General features: G+C 49.3%; 1 protein-coding gene across 2 annotated transcripts; it reads left to right on the forward strand.

The window, feature by feature from the left end:
- Positions 1-610: 610 nt before the first annotated feature.
- SRXN1 (sulfiredoxin 1) lies at positions 611-20,254 on the forward strand. 2 transcript variants are annotated; one of them, XR_005452147.1, is made up of 3 exons: positions 611-1,218; positions 5,007-5,268; positions 20,221-20,254. XR_005452147.1 is itself a non-coding variant. In XM_038750570.1 (2 exons), exons 1-2 carry the CDS (start codon positions 982-984, stop codon positions 5,208-5,210), a joined length of 441 nt encoding a protein of 146 aa, XP_038606498.1. In that variant the 5' UTR covers positions 611-981; the 3' UTR covers positions 5,211-5,314. The 2 variants fall into 2 exon arrangements, 1 of the variants encoding a protein (XP_038606498.1); XM_038750570.1 differs by lacking the exon at positions 20,221-20,254 and having other exon boundaries at positions 5,007-5,314.
- Positions 20,255-20,930: the final 676 nt, after the last annotated feature.

Here is a 20,930-nt window from a genome sequence, read left to right on the forward strand (position 1 = left end):
TCAGTCAATACGATTGAATGAATGAATGAATGCTCTGCACACCGTAAGCGCTCAATCAATACGATTGAATGAATGAATGAATGCTCTGCACACAGTAAGTGCTCAATCAATACGATTGAAAAAATGAATGAATGCTCCCCACACAGTAAGCGCTCAATCAATACGATTGAATGAATGAGTGCTCTGCACACAGTAAGCACTCAAGCAATACGATTGAATGAATGAATGCTCTGCACACAATAAGTGCTCAATCAATATGAATGAATGAATGCTCTGCACACAGTAAGCGCTCAATCGATATGATTGAATGAAGTGAATGAATGCTCTGCACACAGTAAGTGCTCAGTCAATACGATTGAATGAAGTGAATGAATGCTCTGCACACAGTAAGCGCTCAGTCAATACGATTGAATGAATGAATGAATGCTCTGCACACAATGAGCGCTCAATCAATATGAGTGAATGAATGCTCTGCACACAGTAAGCGCTCAATCAATACGATTGAATGACGTGAATGAATGCTCTGCACACAGTAAGCGCTCAATCAATACGATTGATTGAATGAATCAATCAATACGAGTGAATGAATGCTTCCCTCCCCGGAGGGCGGGGCGGGAGGCGCCGCTGAGTCATCCTCTCCTCCCCGGGGGGCGGGGGCGGGTGGTACTGCTGACTCACGCTGACTCGGCCCCCTCCCACCAGCCGGGCGCGCCCACCCCGCCTCTCCCGGGGGGGGGGAGGCAAAAAAGACAGCAGAGAAATCCCCCAACCCTGCCGCCCGAAAGGGGACCCCCAAAACCCAGATGACTCTAAACCTTTTTAATCTGGATTTAGAGGCTATTTGGAGGACGGATCCATCTTCGGGGCACCGGGGGAGGTTTCTTTGTGGATGGCGTCCTCCCCTTCGCGACGAATGGTACAGTCCCAGCGGGTGGTTAAAGTCCCTGCGGCGGCGGCGGCCCGTGGCCATTAGGGGGCAGGATGGGGCTGCGGGAGGGCGCAGGCGCAGTGGAGGCCAACGGTGCTGGGGAAGGTATCGGCGCAGGCGCAGTGGAGGGCGGTGGAGCCCCGCAGCGCCCCCTGGAGGATCCGGAGCCCCCCAGCATCCACTCCGGGAGCATCACTGCTGTGCACAACATTCCGCTAAGCGTCCTCATCCGGCCCCTGCCCTCCGTGCTGGACCCCGCCAAGGTGAAGAGCCTCGTCAAGACCATCCAGGTGAGACCAACCCCCCCCATCCTTCCAACTGGAAGGGTGTGGCGGGCAGGGGGAGGCTTTACTGGACTCTCCCAAGCGCTCAGCACAGTGCTGTGCACACAGTAGACACTGCCAGCTCCTCCAGGGCAGGGATGATGTCTACCCACTCTATTGGACTCTCCCAAGTGCTCAGCACACAATAAATACTGCCAGCTCCTCCAGCGCAGGGATGATGTCTGCCCATTCTATTGGACTCTCCCAAGCGCTCAGCACAGTGCTCTACACACAGTAGACACTGCCAACTCCTCCCAAGCGCTCAGCACAGTGCTGTGCACACAGTAGACACTGCCAGCTCCTCCAGGGCAGGGATGACGTCTACCCACTCTATTGGACTCTCCCAAGCTCTCTGCACACAGTAAATACTACCAGCTCCTCCAGGGCAGGGATGATGTCTACCCACTCTATTGGACTCTCCCAAGCGCTCAGCACAGTGCTCTGCACACAGCAGACACTGCCAGCTCCTCCCAAGTGCTCAGCACAGTGCTCTGCACACAGTAGACACTACCAACTCCTCCAGGGCAGGGATGATGTCTACCCACTCTATTGGACTCTCCCAAGCGCTCTTCACACAATAGACACTGCCAACTCCTCCAGGGCAGGGATGATGTCTACCCATTCTATTGGACTCTCCCAAGCGCTTAGCACAGTGCTGTGCACCCAGTGGACTAGCTGCCCCTTGAGGGCAGCAAACGTGTCTAACTATTGGACTCTCCCAAATGCTCAGTACAGTAATAATAATAATAATTATGGGATCTTCATTCCGTCGTATTTACTGAGCGCTTACTGTGTGCAAAGCACTGTATGTACTAAGTGCTTGGGAGAGTCCAATCCAACAGCATTTTCAATTCAAAAGTATTTATTGAGCGCCTACTGTGTGCAGAACACTGTACTAAGCGCTTGGGAAGTCCAAGTTGGCAGCATCTAGAGACGGTCCTGACCCAACAGCGGGCTCACAGTCTAGAAGGGGGAGACAGACAACAAAAAAAACATATTAACAAAGTAAAATAAATAGAATAAATATGTACAAGTAAAATAGAGTAATAAATATGTACAAACATATATACAGATCATCATCATCAATCGTATTTATTGAGCGCTTACTGTGTGCAGAGCACTGTACTAAGCGCTTGGGACGTACAAGTTGGCAACATCTAGAGACAGTCCCTACCCAACAGTGGGCTCACAGTCTAAAATGGGGAGACAGAGAACAAAACCAAACATACTAACAAAATAAAATAGAGTAGATATGTACAAGTAAAATAAATAGAGTAATAAATATGTACAAACATATATACATTTATACAGGTGCTGTGGGGAAGGGAAGGAGGTAAGATGCTTACTGCGTGAATGGTGATATGTTCTATTAATTTTGTTAATGATGTCCATCTAGCTTTACTTCTATTTATTCTGATGACTTGACACCCGTCCACATGTTTTGTTGTCTGTCTCCCCCTTCTAGACTGTGAGCCCGCTGTTGGGTAGGGACCGTCTCTTTATGTTGCCAACTTGGACTTCCCAAGCGCTTAGTACAGTGCTCTGCACGCAGTAAGCGCTCAATAAATACGATTGAATGAATATGGTACTTGCCAAGTGCTTACTCTTTGCCAGGCACTGTACTAAGCGCTGGGGGAGATGCAAACTCAACAGGTTGGATACAGGCCCTGTCCGGCGTGAGGCTCCCAGGCTTCATCCCCATTTTCCAGATGAGGTCACTGAGTTCCCAGAGAAGGGAAGTGACTTGCTTAAAGTCACACAGCAGACTGGGATTTGAACCCATGATCTCCGACCCCCAGGCCCTTGCCACCCAGCCACGCTGCTTCTGCATTAAGACTGGGTCCTGCCTGATAATAATAAATAATAATAAATAATTTGGGTATTTGTTAAGCGCTTACTATGTGCCAAGCACTGTTCTAAGCACTGGGATAGAAACAAGGTAATCCGGTTGTCCCCCTTGGGGTTCACAGTCTTCATCCCCATTTTACAGAAGAGGTAGCTGATTTTATTTATTACTCTATTTATTTTAGTTGTCCATATTTCCTGTTCTATTTATTTTGTCGGCGATGTGCATCGAGCTTTACTTCTGTTTATCCTGACGACTTGACACCCGACCACGTGTTTGGTTTTGTCGTCCGTCTCCCCCTTCTAGACCGTGAGCCCGTTGTCGGGTAGGGAGCGTCTCTAGATGTTGCCGACTTGGGCTTCCCGAGCGCTTAGTCCAGTGCTCTGCACAGAGTAAGCGCTCAATAAATACGATTGAATGAATGAATGAAGTGAAGTGACTTGCCCAAAGTCACCCAGCTGACAAGTGGTGGAGCCGGGATAAGAACCAACGACCTCTGACTCCCAAGCCCGGGATCTTTCCCTTCAGCCACGCTGCTTCTGTCTACCCCCAAGTCCAGTGCTCTGCACACAGTAAGCGCTCAATAAATACGATTGAATGAATGAATGAATATCCCAGCGCTTAGTAATAATAATAATGATGGCACTTATTAAGCGCTTACTATGTGCAAAGCACTGTTCCAAGCGCCGGGGAGGTTACAAAGTGATCAGGTTGTCCCATGGGGGGCTCACAGTCTTCATCCCCATTTTCCAGATAATAATAATGGTATTTGTTAAGCGCTTACTATGTGCCGAGCACCGTTCTAAGCGCTGGGGTGGTTACAAGGTGATCAGGTTGTCCCACCGGGGGCTCACAGTTTTAATCCCCATTTTCCAGATGAGGTAACTGAGGCCCAGAGAAGTCAAGTGACTCTCCCAAAGTCACCCAGCTGACAATTGGCGGGGCCGGGATTTGAATCCACGACCTCTGACTCCAAAGCCGTGCTCTGTCCACTGAGCCACGCTGCTTCCCTAAGGTCGCCGAGGCCCAGAGAAGGGAAGCGACTGGCCCAAAGTCACCCAGCTGACAACTGGCGGGGCCGGGGTTCGAATCCACGACCTCTGACTCCAAAGCCGTGCTCTGCCCACTGAGCCACGCTGCTTCTCTAAGGTCGCCAAGGCCCAGAGAAGTGAAGCGACCGGCCCAAAGTCACCCAGCCGACAACTGGCAGGGCCGGGGTTCGAACCCACGGCCTCTGACTCCAAAGCCGTGCTCTGTCCACTGAGCCATGCTGCTTCCCTAAGGTCACCGAGGCCCAGAGAAGTGAAGCGACTGGCCCAAAGTCACCCAGCCGACAGCTGGTGGGGCCGGGATTTGAATCCACGACCTCTGACTCCAAAGCCGTGCTCTGTCCACTGAGCCATGCTGCTTCCCTAAGGTCACCGAGGCCCAGAGAAGTGAAGCGACTGGCCCAAAGTCACCCAGCCGACAGCTGGCGGGGCCGGGATTCGAACCCACGACCTCTGACTCCAAAGCCGTGCTCTGCCCACTGAGCCACGCTGCTTCCCTAAGGTCGCCGAGGCCCAGAGAAGTGAAGCGACCGGCCCAAAGTCACCCAGCCGATGACTGGTGGGTCCGGGATTCGAATCCACGCCCTCTGACTCCAAAGCCGTGCTCTGTCCACTGAGCCACGCTGCTTTTCTAAGGTCGCCGAGGCCCAGAGAAGGGAAGCGACCGGCCCAAAGTCACCCACATGACAGCTGGCGAGGCCGGGATTCGAACCCACGACCTCGGACTCCAAAGCCCGCGTTCTTTCCATTGAGCCGCGCCGCGGTGCCCGACGCTCAGTAAGCGCTTCACAAATACCGTTTACCAAAATAGGAAGTGGTCTTGATAGACGGTTTGATGGTCCGCTTGCCTTCTTCCCCAGGCCGCACCGGAGCGGGTGCCCCCGATCGACGTCCTGTGGATCGAGGGGTCGCAGGGCGGGGACTACTATTACTGTTTCGGGGGCTGCCACCGGCACGCGGCCTTCGTGGAGCTCAACAAGGAGACCCTCCCGGCCAAAATCGTCCGCTCCACCGCCGCCGACCTGCGCCTCTACCTCGGCTCCTCCGCCCCTGACCTCAAGTAGCCCCTTCCCCGGCCTCCGCCGGACCGTCCGATGGGGGACAAGCGGGGCTGCCCGGCGGGTAATAATAATAATAACAAATAATAATAATAAATGATGGCGTTTGTTAGAGCCCCACGTGGGACAACCTGATCACCTCGTATCAATCCCGGCGCTTAGAACAGTGCATAGTAAGCGCTTATTAGAGCCCCACGTGGGACAACCTGATCAATCAATCAATCAGTCGTATTTATTGAGCACTTACTGTGCTCAATAGCGTGTCCCGAAACACGTGGGACAACCTGATCACCTTGTATCAATCCCGGCGCTTAGAACAGTGCATAGTGAGCGCTTATTACAGCCCCACGTGGGACAACCTGATCACCTTGTATCTATCCCGGCGCTTAGAACAGTGCATAGTAAGCGCTTATTACAGCCCCACGTGGGACAACCTGATCACCTTGTATCAATCCCGGCGCTTAGAACAGTGCATAGTAAGTGCTTATTAGAGCCCCACGTGGGACAACGTGATCAATCAATCAATCAATCGTATTTATTGAGCGCTTACTGTGCTCAATAGCGTGTCCCGAAACACGTGGGACAACCTGATCACCTTGTATCTATCCCAGCGCTTAAAACAGTGCGTAGTAAGCGCTTATTAGAGCCCCACGTGGGACAACCTGATCAATCAATCAATCAATCGTATTTATTGAGCGCTTACTGTGCTCAATAGCGTGTCCCGAAACACGTGGGACAACCTGATCACCTTGTATCTATCCCGGCGCTTAGAACAGTGCATAGTAAGCGCTTATTACAGCCCCACGTGGGACAACCTGATCACCTTGTATCAATCCCGGCGCTTAGAACAGTGCATAGTAAGCGCTTATTAGAGCCCCACGTGGGACAACCTGATCACCTTGTATCAATCCCGGCGCTTAGAACAGTGCGTAGTAAGCGCTTATTAGAGCCCCACGTAGGACAACCTGATCGATCAATCAATCAATCATATTTATTGAGCGCTTACTGTGCTCAATAGCGTGTCCCGAAACACGTGGGACAACCTGATCACCTTGTATCTATCCCAGCGCTTAAAACAGTGCATAGTAAGCGCTTATTAGAGCCCCACGTGGGACAACCTGATCGATCAATCAATCAATCGTATTTATTGAGCGCTTACTGTGCTCAATAGCGTGTCCCGAAACACGTGGGACAACCTGATCACCTTGTATCTATCCCGGCGCTTAGAACAGTGCATAGTAAGCGCTTATTACAGCCCCACGTGGGACAACCTGATCACCTTGTATCAATCCCGGCGCTTAGAACAGTGCGTGGTAAGCGCTTATTAGAGCCCCACGTGGGACACCCTGATCGATCAATCAATCAATCGTATTTATTGAGCGCTTACTGTGCTCAATAGCGTGTCCCGAAACACGTGGGACAACCTGATCACCTTGTATCTATCCCGGCGCTTAGAACAGTGCATAGTAAGCGCTTATTACAGCCCCACGTGGGACAACCTGATCACCTTGTATCAATCCCGGCGCTTAGAAAAGTGCGTAGTAAGCGCTTATTAGAGCCCCACGTGGGACAACCTGATCAATCAATCAATCAGTCATATTTATTGAGCGCTTACTGTGCTCAATAGCGTGTCCCGAAACACGTGGGACAACCTGATCACCTTGTATCTATCCCGGCGCTTAGAACAGTGCATAGTAAGCGCTTATTACAGCCCCACGTGGGACAACCTGATCACCTTGTATCAATCCCGGCGCTTAGAAAAGTGCGTAGTAAGCGCTTATTAGAGCCCCACGTGGGACAACCTGATCAATCAATCAATCAGTCATATTTATTGAGCGCTTACTGTGCTCAATAGCGTGTCCCGAAACACGTGGGACAACCTGATCACCTTGTATCTATCCCAGCGCTTAAAACAGTGCATAGTAAGCGCTTATTAGAGCCCCACGTGGGACAACCTGATCGATCAATCAATCAATCGTATTTATTGAGCGCTTACTGTGCTCAATAGCGTGTCCCGAAACACGTGGGACAACCTGATCACCTTGTATCTATCCCGGCGCTTAGAACAGTGCATAGTAAGCGCTTATTACAGCCCCACGTGGGACAACCTGATCACCTTGTATCTATCCCAGCGCTTAAAACAGTGCATAGTAAGCGCTTATTAGAGCCCCACGTGGGACAACCTGATCGATCAATCAATCAATCGTATTTATTGAGCGCTTACTGTGCTCAATAGCGTGTCCCGAAACACGTGGGACAACCTGATCACCTTGTATCTATCCCGGCGCTTAGAACAGTGCATAGTAAGCGCTTATTACAGCCCCACGTGGGACAACCTGATCACCTTGTATCAATCCCGGCGCTTAGAAAAGTGCGTAGTAAGCGCTTATTAGAGCCCCACGTGGGACAACCTGATCAATCAATCAATCAGTCATATTTATTGAGCGCTTACTGTGCTCAATAGCGTGTCCCGAAACACGTGGGACAACCTGATCACCTTGTATCTATCCCAGCGCTTAAAACAGTGCATAGTAAGCGCTTATTAGAGCCCCACGTGGGACAACCTGATCAATCAATCAATCAATCGTATTTATTGAGCGCTTACTGTGCTCAATAGCGTGTCCCGAAACACGTGGGACAACCTGATCACCTTGTATCTATCCCGGCGCTTAGAACAGTGCATAGTAAGCGCTTATTACAGCCCCACGTGGGACAACCTGATCACCTTGTATCAATCCCGGCGCTTAGAACAGTGCGTAGTAAGCGCTTATTAGAGCCCCACAGGGGACAACCTGATCGATCAATCAATCAATCGTATTTATTGAGCGCTTCCTGTGTGCAGAGCACTGGACTAAGCGCTTGGGAAGTCCAAGTTGGCAACATCTAGAGACGGCCCCTACCCAACAGCGGGCTCACAGTCTAAAAGGGGGAGACGGAGAACAAAACCAAACATACTAATAAAATAAATAGAATAGTTATGTACAAGTAAAATAAATAAATAGAGTAATAAATATGTACCTGATCACCTTGTATCTATCCCGGCGCTTAAAAACAGTGCATAGTAAGCGCTTATCAGAGCCCCACGTGGGACAACCTGATCACCTTGTATCTATCCCGGCGCTTAGGACAGTGCATAGAGAGTGCTTATTAGAGCCCCACGCGGGACAACCTGATTGATCAATCAATCAATCGTATTTATTGAGCGCTTCCTGTGTGCAGAGCACTGGACTAAGCGCTTGGGAAGTACAAGTTGGCAACATATAGGGACAGTCCCTACCCAACAGTGGGCTCACAGTCTAGAAGGGGGAGACAGAGAACAAAACCAAACATACTAACAAAATAAAATAAATAGAATAGATATGTACAAGTAAAATAAATAAATAAATAGAGTAATAAATATGTACCTGATCACCTTGTATCTATCCCGGCGCTTAGAACAGTGCATAGTAAGCGCTTATTAGAGCCCCACGTGGGACAACCTGATCACCTTGTATCTATCCCAGCACTTAAAACAGTGCTTTGCACATAGTAAGTGCTTAATAAATACCATCATTATTATTATTATTCTCTGGACCTCAGATCTGTCATCCGTAAAGAGGGGATGAAGACTGTGAGCCCCCCGTGGGACAACCTGATCACCTTGTAACCTCCCCAGCGCTTAGATCAGTGCTTTGCACATAGTAAGCGCTTAATAAATACCATCATTATTATTACTATTATTATTCTCTGGACCTCAGTTCCCTCATCCATAAAATGGGGATGAAGACTATGAGCCCCCTGTGGGACAACCTGATCACCTTGGAACCTCCCCAGCGCTTAGAATGGTGCTTTAAACATAGTAAGCACTTAACAAATATCGTCATTATTATTATCTCCCCCAGCGCTTAGTACACTATTTTTGGTTTAAAAAAGAAGGTATATTTTTAAAATACCATTAAATAATAATAATAATAAAAATTGAGCAAGAACTGGGGTCAGAGGAGGCCCCCTGTCTCAGTTCCCTTCTGGCATGCCTCTTGCCCTCGGGCTTCTCCGCATGGATGCCCCCTGCCCTCGGGCTTCTCCTCATGGATGCCCCTTGACTTTAAGCTTCTCCTCAGGGATGCCCCCTGCCCTCGGGCTTCTCCTCAGGGATGCCCCCTGCCCTCGGGCTTCTCCTCAGGGATGCCCCCTGCCCTAGGGCTTCTCCTCATGGATTCCCCACTGCCCGCAGGCTTCTCCTCATGGATTCCCCACTGCCCGCAGGCTTATCCTCATGGATGCCCCCTGCCCTCGGGCTTCTCCTCATGGATGCCCCTTGCCCTCGGGCTTCTCCTCATGGATGGCCCCTGCCCTCAGGCTTCTCCTCATGGATGCCCCTTGCCCTTGGACTTCTCCTCAGGGATGCCCCCTGCCCTCGGGCTTCTCCACCGGGTTGCCCCCTGCCCTCGGGCTTCTCCTCAGGGTTGCCCCTTGCCTTCAAGCTTCTCCTCATGGATGGCCCCTGCCCTCGGGCTTCACCTCAGGGATGCCCCCTGCCCTCGGGCTTCTCCTCAGGGACGCCCCCAGACCACCAGATTTCTCCTCATGGATGCCCCCTGCCCTCGGGCTTCTCCTCAGGGACGCCCCCAGACCACCAGATTTCTCCTCATGGATGCCCCCTGCCCTCGGGCTTCTCCTCAGGGATGCTTCTTGCCTTCAGGCTTCTCTTCATGGATGTCCCCTGTCCTCAGGCTTCTCCTCAGGGATGCCCCCTGCCCTCGGGCTTCTCCTCAGGAACACCCCCTGCCCACTAGGTTTCTCCTCATGGATGCCCTCTGCCCTCAGGCTTCTCCTCATGGATGTCCCTTGCCTTCAAGCTTCTCCTCAGGGATGCCCCCTGCCCTTGGGCTTCTCCTCAGGGTTGCCCCTTGCCTTCAAGCTTCTCCTCATGGATGCCCCCTGCCCTCGGGCTTCTCCTCAGGGATGCCCCCTGCCCTCAGGCTTCTCCTCATGGATGCCCCTTGCCTTCAAGCTTCTCCTCAGGGATGCCCCCTGCCCTCGGGCTTCTCATGGATTCCCCCTGCCCTCGGCTTCTCCTCATGGATGCCCCCTGCCCTCGGGCTTCTCCTCATGGATGCCCCCTGCCCTCGGGCTTCTCCTCAGGGATGCCCCCTGCCCTCGGGCTTCTCCTCAGGAACACCCCCTGCCCACTAGGTTTCTCCTCATGGATGCCCTCTGCCCTCAGGCTTCTCCTCAGGGATGCCCCTTCCCTCAGGCTTCTCCTCAGGGATGCCCCCTGCCCTCGGGCTTCTCCTCAGGGATGCCTCTTGCCTTCAGGCTTCTCTTCATGGATGTCCCCTGTCCTCAGGCTTCTCCTCATGGATGCCCCCTGCCCTCGGGCTTCTCCTCAGGAACACCCCCTGCCCACTAGGTTTCTCCTCATGGATGCCCTCTGCCCTCAGGCTTCTCCTCAGGGATGCCCCTTCCCTCGGGCTTCTCCTCAGGGATAACCCCCGGCCCTCGGGCTTCTCCTCGGGGATGCCCCTTGCCCTCGGGTTTCTCCTCATGGATGCCCCCTGCCCTCGGGTTTCTCCTCATGGATGCCCCCTGCCCTCGGGCTTCTCCTCATGGATGCCCCCTGCCCTCGGGCTTCTCCTCATGGATGCCCCCTGCCCTCGGGCTTCTCCTCAGGGATGCCCCTTGCCTTCAAGCTTCTCCTCAGGGATGCCTCTTACCCTCGGGCTTCTCCTCAGGGATGCCTCTTACCCTCGGGCTTCTCCTCAGGGATTCCCCACTGCCCTCGGGCTTCTCCTCATGGATGCCCCACTGCCCTCGGGCTTCTCCTCTGGGATGCCCCCTGCCCTCGGGCTTCTCCTCTGGGATGCCCCCTGCCCTCGGGCTTCTCCTCAGGGATGCCCCCTGCCCTCGGGCTTCTCCTCAGGGATTCCCCACTGCCCTCGGGCTTCTCCTCAGGGATGCCCCCTGCCCTCGGGCTTCTCCTCAGGGATGCCCCCGCCATGGGGCTTTTCCTCATGGTTGTCCCCGGCCCCCAGGCTTCTCCTCATGGATGCCCTCGGCCGCCGGCTTTCTCCTCATAGACGCCCCCGGCCTTCTCCGCATGGATGCCCCCACCCCCTGGGCATAATAATAACAATAATAATAATAATGGCATTTATTAAGCGCTTACTATGTGCACAGCACTGTTCTAAGCGCTGGGGAGGTTACAAGGTGATCGGGTGGTTTCACAATCTTCATTCCCATTTGACAGATGAGGTAACTGAGGCCCAGAGAAGTGAAGTGACTTGCCCAAAGTCACACAGCTGACAATTGGCGGGGCCGGGATTTGAACCTGTGCCCTCTGACTCCAAAGCCCGGGCTCTTTCCGCTGAGCCACGCTGCTTCTCTATAATAATGGCATTTATGAAGCGCTTACTATGTGCAAAGCACTTTTCTAAGCACTGGGGAGGTTAACAAGGTGATCAGGTTGTCCCACGGGGGGCTCACAGTCTTCATCCCCATTTTCCAGATGAGGGAACTGAGGCCCAGAGAAGTGAAGTGACTTGCCCAAAGTCACGCAGCTGGCAATTGGCGGAGTGGGGATTTGAACCCATGACCTCTGACTCCAAAGCCCGTGCTCTTTTCTGCTGAGCCACACATTTATTAAGCGCTTACTATGTGCAAAGCACTGTGCAAAGCTTCTGATGAGGAGAAGCAGCGTGGCTCAATGGAAAGAGCCCGGGCTTTGGAGTCGGAGGTCACGGGTTCAAATCCCCACTCCGCCAATTGCCAGCTGTGTGACTTTGGGCAAGTCACTTCACTTCTCCGGGCCTCAGTGACCTCATCTGGAAAATGGGGATGAAGACTGTGAGCCCCCCCGGGGGAAAACCTGATCATCTTGTAACCTCCTCAGCGCTTAGAACAGTGCTTTGCACATAGTAAGCGCTTAATAAATGCCATTATTATTATTATTGTAACCTCAGTGCTTAGAACAGTGCTTTGCACACAGTAAGCGCTTAATAAATGCCATCATCATTATTATTATTATTGTAACCTCCTCAGCGCTTAGAACAGTGCTTTGCACATAGTAAGCGCTTAATAAATGCCATTATTATTATTATTGTAACCTCAGCGCTTAGAACAGTGCTTTGCACATAGTAAACGCTTAATAAATGCCAACATCATTATTATTATTATTGTAACCTCCTCAGCGCTTAGAACAGTGCTTTGCACATAGTAAGCGCTTAATAAATGCCATCATTATTATTATTGTAACCTCAGCGCTTAGAACAGTGCTTTGCACATAGTAAGCGCTTAATAAATGCCAACATCATTATTATTACTATAGTAACCTCCTCAGCGCTTAGAACAGTGCTTTGCACATAGTAAGCGCTTAATAAATGCCATTATTATTATTATTATTCTTGTAACCTCAGCGCTTAGAACAGTGCTTTGCACATAGTAAGCGCTTAATAAATGCCATCATTATTATTATTATTGTTATCCTCAGTTTTTCCTCCCGTAAATTGGGCGAGAAAAGCCCCTCACGTGGCGGGGTGGGGAGAGCCCAGGCGTTTCCTTCTCTGTCTCCCCCTTCTCGACTGTGAGCCCACTGTTGGGTAGGGACCGTCTCTCTATGTTGCCAACTTGGACTTCCCAAGCGCTTAGTACAGTGCTCTGCACACAGTAAGCGCTCAATAAATACGATTGAATGAATGAACGAATCAGAAGGCCCTGGGTTCTAATCATCATCATCGTCATCATCAATCGTATTTATTGAGCGCTTACTATGTGCAGAGCACTGTACTAAGCGCTTGGGAAGTACAAATTGGCAACATAGAGAGACAGTCCCTACCCAACAGTGGGTTCTAATCCTACCTCCGCCACTTGTCAGCTCACTGGGGGCAGGGATCGGGTCTTCCAACTCCACTGTCTTCCCAAGCGCTTAGTACAGTGCTCTGCACATAGTAGGCGCTCAATAAATACGATTGATTGATTGATTGATTGATTGATTGTATTGCTCTGACTGTCCGAGTGCTCAGTACAGGCCTGTACACATAGGAATCGCTCAATAAATACCACCGAAGGATTGATTTATGTTAATATCCGTCTCCCCCTCTAGACTGTCAACTCACGGTGGGCAGGGACCGGGTCTACCCACTCTGTTCTGTTGCTCTTTTTAGGACTCTCCCAGGCGCTCAGTACAGCGCCCTACACACCGGAGGCGCCCAATAAATAGCACTAGTCGCACTGGGCTGAGGCAGTGCTGGGAACTGCCAGCAGGCGGAGCTGTTTCTCTGCGTATTCACTCATTCATTCAATCGTATATATTCATTCATTCATTCAATCATCATCATCAATCGTATTTATTGAGCGCTTACTATGTGCAGAGCACTGTACTAAGCGCTTGGGAAGTACAAATTGGCAACATATAGAGACAGTCCCTACCCAACAGCGGGCTCACAGTCTAAAAGGGGGAGACAGAGAACAAAACCAAACATACTAACAAAATAAAATAAATAGGATAGATATGGACAAGCAAAATAAATAAATAAATAAATAGAGTAATAAATATGTTATGGGGTTGACAGACGTTGACAGATGTTAAGGGGGTGACAGACGACAAAACAAAACGTGGACGGGTGTCAAGTCATCAGAATAAATAGAAATAAAGCTAGATTCATTCATTCAATTGTATTTATTGAGCGCTTACTGTGTGCAGAGCGCTGTGCTAAGCGCTTGGGAAGTCCAAGTTGGCAGCATCTAGGGACGGTCCCGACCCAACAGCGGGCTCACAGGCTAGAAGGGGGAGACGGACGACAAAACAAAACATGTGGACGGGTGTCAAGTCATCAGAATAAATAGAAATAAAGCTAGATTCATTCACTCATTGATTCAATCGTATTTATTGAGCGCTTACTGTGTGCAGAACACTGTACTAAGCGCTTGGGAAGTCCAAGTTGGCAGCATCTAGAGACGGTCCCGACCCAACAGCGGGCTCACAGGCTAGAAGGGAGAGACAGACGACAAAACAAAACATGTGGACGGGTGTCAAGTCATCAGAATAAATAGAAATAAAGCTAGATTCATTCACTCATTGATTCAATCGTATTTATTGAGCGCTTACTGTGTGCAGAACACTGTGCTAAGCGCTTGGGAAGTCCAAGTTGGCAACATATAGAGACGGTCGCTACCCAACTGTGGGCTCGCAGTCTAGAAGGGGGAGACGGACGACAAAACAAAACATGTGGACGGGTGTCAAATCATCAGAATAAATGGAAATAAAGCTAGATTCATTCATTCATTCATTCAGTCGTATTTATTGAGCACTTACTGTGTGCAGAGCGCTGTGCTAAGCGCTTGGGAAGTCCAAGTTGGCAACATATAAGGCGGTCCTTACCCAACAACGGGCTCACAGTCTAGAAGGGGGAGACAGACGACAGAACAAAACATGTGGACGGGTGTCAAGTCATCAGAATAAATAGAAATAAAGCTACATTCATTCATTCATTCAGTCAGTCATATTTACTGAGCGCTTACTGTGTGCAGAGCGCTGTACTAAGCGCTTGGGAAGTCCAAGTTGGCAACATATATAGACGGCCCCTACCCAACAGTGGGCTCACAGTCTAGAAGGGGGAGACGGACGACTAAACAAAACATGTGGACGGGTATCAAGTCATCAGAATAAACAGAAAAAACCTTGATGATGATGATGATAATGGCATTTATTAAGCGCTTACTATGTGCAAAGCACTGTTCCAAGCGCTGGGGAGGTTACAAGGTGATCAGGTTGTCCCACTTGGGGCCCACAAAACAAAACATATGGACAGGTGTCAGGTCATCTGAGTAAATAGAAATAAAGCTAGATGTACATCATTAACAAAATAAATAGAATAGTAAATATGTGCAAGTAAAATAAATAGAATAGTAAATATGTGCTATTCTATCAATCAATCAATCATATTTATTGAGCGCTTACTGTGTGCAGGGCACTGTACTAAGCGCTTGGGAAGTCCAAGTTGGCAACATCTAGAGACGGGCCCTACCCAACAGTTGGCTCACAGTCTAGAAGGGGGAGACGGACGACAAAACCAAACATATTAACAAAATAAAATAAGTAGAATAGATATATACAAGTAAAATAAATAGAATAATAAATATGTACAAATATATACAGGTGTGTGAGCCTGTTGTTGGGTAGGGACCGTCTCTAGATGTTGCCAACTTGGACTTCCTAAGCGCCTAGTCCAGTGCTCTGCACACGGGAAGCGCTCAATAAATACGATTGAATGAATGAATGAATGTACAAGTAAAATAAGAGTAATAAAGCCGTACAAACATACAGATTCTAATATGCAGGTCCTAATCGCGGCCCCGCCCCTTGTCCGCTGAGTGACCTTGGGCCAGTCACTTCACCTCTCTGAGCCTCAGTTCCCTCATCTGTCCAGTGGGGATGGCAACTATAATAATAATAATAATAATAACGGCATTTATTAAGCGCTTACTATGTGCCAAGCACTGTTCTAAGCGCTGGGGTATATACAAGGTAACCATGTCGCCCCCCGGGGGGCTCACAGACTTAATCCCCATTTTACAGATGAGGGAACTGAGGCTCAGAGAGGTGAAGTGACTGGCCCAAGGTCACTCAGCGGACAAGCTGTGGGGGACAGGGCAGAGATCCGATTGGCTCGGTTCCAGCCCGGCGCTTAGTACAGTGCCTGTGACAGAGTAAGTGCTTAACACATATTATTATTATTATTAATCAATCAATCAATCGTATTTATTGAGCGCTTACTATGTGCAGAGCACTGTACTAAGCGCTTGGGAAGTACAAATTGGCAACACATAGAGACAGTCCCTACCCAACAGTGGGCTCACAGTCTAAAAGGGGGAGACAGAGAACAGAACCAAACATACCAACAAAATAAAATAAATAGGATAGAAATGTACAAGTAAGATAAATAAATAAATAGAGTAATAAATATGTACAATCATATATACATATATACAGGTGCTGTGGGGAAGGGAAGGAGGTAAGATGGGGGGATGGCGGGGGCATTATTATTATTAATAATAATTAATAATAATAATAATTATTATTATTATTATGGGGGGATTTGTTGGGGGGCTTGTAGGGGGGTCCGACTCCTCTCCAAAACCAGGGGCAGGGGGAGGTCGAGGAAAGGAGAGGGGAAGGAAGGGGGTCCACAACTCTGACAAGCGTATAATGTCTCCCACCTGCCCGTCTGGGACAACTTGTCCACGGTGACCTCGGTGACCTCCCCGCTCCCAGCCCACCCCCTGTTCCCACGGAGGAGGGGAAACTGAGGCCTCCACCCCGGAAACCCTCTTGGACTCCCACCACCCGCTCATCTTTTTTTTATGGAGTTTATAACCCTAATAATCGTGGTATTTTTGAAGCGCTCGCTACGGCCCGGGCAATGTAGTAATGATAATAGTAATTATAATTAGTAATAGTAATAGACTATATTAGACTATATTAGTAATTATATAGTTATTATATAATAATTTAGACTGTGAGCCCACTGTGGCCCGGGCAACGTAGTAATGATAATAGTAATTATAATTAGTAATAGTAATAGACTATATTAGACTATATTAGTAATTATATAGTTATTATATAATAATTTAGACTGTGAGCCCACTGTGGCCCGGGCAACGTAGTAATGATAATAGTAATTATAATTAGTAATAGTAATAGACTATATTAGACTATATTAGTAATTATATAGTTATTATATAATAATTTAGACTGTGAGCCCACTGTTGGGTAGGGACTGGCTCTATATGTTGCCAATTTGTACTTCCCAAGCGCTTAGTACGGTGCTCTGCACATAGTAAGCGCTCAATAAATGCGATTGATGATGATATAATTGTATAGTAATTATATAGACTAATATTAGACTAATATTAGTAATTAGTAATGGACTTTGGGCAAGTCACTTCACGTCTCTGGGCCTCAGTTCTCTCATCTGTAAAATGGGGATTAAGACAGTGAGCCCCCCGTGGGGCAGCCTGATCACCTTGTAACCTCCCCAGCGCTTAGAACGGTGCTTTGCACATAGTAAGCGCTTAATAAATGCCATTATTAATAGTAATGTAGTAATAATAATAATGGCATTTATTAAGGGCTTACTATGTGCGAAGCACTGTTCTGAGCGCTGGAAAGAGCCCAGGCTTTGGAGTCAGAGTTCATGGGTTCGAATCCCGGCTCTGCCAATTGTCAGCTCTGTGACTTTGGGCAAGTCACTTCGCTTCTCTGGGCCTCGGTTACCTCATCTGTAAAATGGGGATTAAGACTGTGAGCCCCCCGTGGGACAACCTGATCGCCTTGTAATAATGATGGCATTTTATTAAGCGCTTACTATGTGCAAAGCACTGTTCTAAGCGCTGGGGAGGTTACAAGGTGATCAAGTTGTCCCACGGGGGGCTCATGGTTTTCATCCCTATTTTACAGATGAGGGAACTGAGGCCCAAAGAAGTGAAGTGACTCGCCCAAAGTCACCCAGCTGACAGTTGGCGGAGCCGGGATTCGAACCCGTGACCTCCGACTCCAAAGCCCGGGCTCTTTCCACTGAGCCACGCTGACTTTGGGCATCCCACTAAACTTCCCAGCGCTTAGAACAGTGCTTCAGCGCTTAGAACCGTGCTTTGCACATAGTAAGCGCTTAACAAATGCTATCATTATTATTATTCTCCGTACCTCAGTTCCTTCATCCGTAAAATGGGGATGAAGACCGTGAGCCCCCCGTGGGACCACCTGATCACCTTGTATCCTCCCCAGCGCTTAGAACGGTGCTTTGCACGTAGTAAGCGCTTCACAAATGCCGGTATTATTATCCACTCATCCCCCATTTTCCAGATGGAGGACCGGAGGCCCAGAGAGGCGAAGCGACCGGCCCGAGGTCACCCAGCAGTGGGGCCGGGATAATAATGATGGTTTTTGTTAAGCGCTTACTATGTGCCCAGCACTGTTCTAAGCGCTGGGGGGGATACAAGGTGATGAGGTTGTCCCACGGGGGGCTCACAGTCTTCATCCCCCTCTCCATCCCCCTCATCTTACCTCCTTCCCTTCCCCACAGCACCTGTATATATGTATATATGTTTATACATATTTATTACTCTATTTATTGATTTATTTTACTTGTCCATATCTATCCTATTTATTTTATTTTGTTAGTCTGTTTGGTTTTGTTCTCCGTCTCCCCCTTTACCGCCACTTGTCAGCTGGGTGACTTCGGGCAAGTCGCTCGACTTCTCTGGGCCTCAGTTCCCTCATCTGGAGAATGGGGATGGGGACTGTGAGCCCCCCGTGGGACAACCTGATCACCTTGTAACCTCCCCAGCGCTTAGACCAGTGCTGGGCACATAGTAAGCGCTTAAAAAATGCCATTATTATTATCCAGGACACCGGGATCCATTGGCAAGTCTGTCTCCCGGGAGGACAGTCCTTTTAGACTGTGAGCCCACTGTTGGGCAGGGACCGTCTCTGTATGTTGCCAATTTGGACTTCCCAAGCGCTTAGTACAGTGCCCTGCGCACAGTAAGCGCTCAATAAATACGATTGAATGAATGCTGGGTAGGGACCGTCTCTAGATGTTGCCAACTTGGACTTCCCAAGCGCTTAGTCCAGCGCCCTGCACACAGTAAGCGCTCAATAAACACGATCGATTGATTGATGGATTAATCCCCATTTTGCAGATGAGGGAACCGAGGCCCAGAGAAGGGAAGTGGCTCGCCCAAAGCATACGATCGAATGAATAGAAGGGGGAGACAGGGAACAAAACCAAACATATTAACAAAATAAAATAAATAGAATAGAATAGGTCCAGAGCGCACACAGCAAGCGCTCAATAAACACGATCGATTGATTGATGGATTAATCCCCATTTTGCAGATGAGGGAACTGAGGCCCAGAGAAGTGAAGCGGCTCGCCCAAAGCACACGATCGAATGAATAGAAGGGGGAGACAGGGAACAAAACCAAACATATTAACAAAATAAAATAAATGGAATAGAATAGGTCCAGAGCACACACAGCAAGCGCTCAATAAACACGATCGATTGATTGATGGATTAATCCCCATTTTGCAGATGAGGGAACCGAGGCCCAGAGAAGTGAAGCGGCTCGCCCAAAGCACACGATCGAATGAATAGAAGGGGGAGACAGGGAACAAAACCAAACATATTAACAAAATAAAATAAATGGAATAGAATAGGTCCAGAGCGCACACAGCAAGCGCTCAATAAACACGATCGATTGATTGATGGATTAATCCCCATTTTGCAGATGAGGGAACCGAGGCCCAGAGAAGGGAAGCGGCTCGCCCAAAGCACACGATCGAATGAATAGAAGGGGGAGACAGAGAACAAAACCAAACATGTTAACAAAATAAAATAAATAGAATAGAATAGGTCCAGAGCGCACACAGTAAGCGCTCAATAAACACTATCGATTGATTGATGGATTAATCCCCATTTTGCAGATGAGGGAACCGAGGCCCAGAGAAGGGAAGCGACTCGCCCAAAGCACACGATCGAATGAATAGAAGGGGTAGACAGGGAACAAAACCAAACATATTAACAAAATAAAATAAATAGAATAGAATAGGTCCAGAGCGCACACAGCAAGCGCTCAATAAACACGATCGATTGATTGATGGATTAATCCCCATTTTGCAGATGAGAGAACCCTCCCCACACCACCTGTATATATGTTTGTATGTATTTATTACTCTATTTATTGATTATTTATTTTACTTGTACCTATCTATCCTATTTATTTTATTTTGTTAGTAGGTTTGGTTTTGTTCTCTGTCTCCCCCTTTTAGACTTTGAGCCCACTGTCGGGTAGGGACCGTCCCTAGATGTTGCCAACTTGGACTTCCCAAGCGCTTAGTCCAGTGCTCTGCGCACCGTAAGCGCTCAATAAATACGATTGATGATGATGATGATTTATTACTCTATTTGTACCTATCTATTCTACTTATTTTATTTTGTTAATGCGTTTGGTTTTGTCGTCTGCCTCCCCCTTCTAGACCGTGAGCCCGCTGCTGGGTAGGGACCGTCTCTCGATGTTGCCAACTTGGACTTCCCAAGCGCTCAGTCCAGCGCTCTGCACACAGTAAGCGCTCGATAAATACGATTGAATGAATGAAAGCCACCCAGCTGACCAGTGGCCGAGCTGGGATTTGAACCCGCGACCTCCGACGCCACGCTCAGAATCCAGATCCTCCCGACGCCCAGGCTCTCCTCCCAGCTAGGCCGCGCGGTCGAGGGCCAAGCAAGGCCGGACCCCGACGGGGGGCGAAGGGGGACGTTGGAGGTGACGGGAAGACGCCGGGATGCCAAATCTTGAATCCATTTGTGCCGTGAGGAATGTTTTCCAAGCTGGGCCGGAGCCGAGACCCCCCGGCGGGCGAGGAGGGGCAGGGGCCCGCATCCCATCTGTCCCACGGCCGGGCCTGGGACCCCCGAAGACCCCCATCTGGTCCCCTGTTTATTTACCGACGTTCATGTGTCACCTCGCACCCCAAACAGCCGAAGGTTCATCTACCCATTAAGGGAGGTGTATAATTGTAACAAAGATTTAGTTGGGTGATGATATTTCCATTTAACTGAAATCATCTCCCCCTTCTAGACTGTAAGCCCACAGTTGGGTAGGAACCGTCTCTAGATGTTGCCGACTTGGACTTCCCAAGCGCTTAGTCCAGTGCTCTGCACACGGTAAGCGCTCAATAAATACGAT

The sequence above is a fragment of the Tachyglossus aculeatus genome, chromosome 8 (genome assembly GCF_015852505.1).
Source record: "Tachyglossus aculeatus isolate mTacAcu1 chromosome 8, mTacAcu1.pri, whole genome shotgun sequence".
NCBI lineage: Eukaryota > Metazoa > Chordata > Mammalia > Monotremata > Tachyglossidae > Tachyglossus > Tachyglossus aculeatus.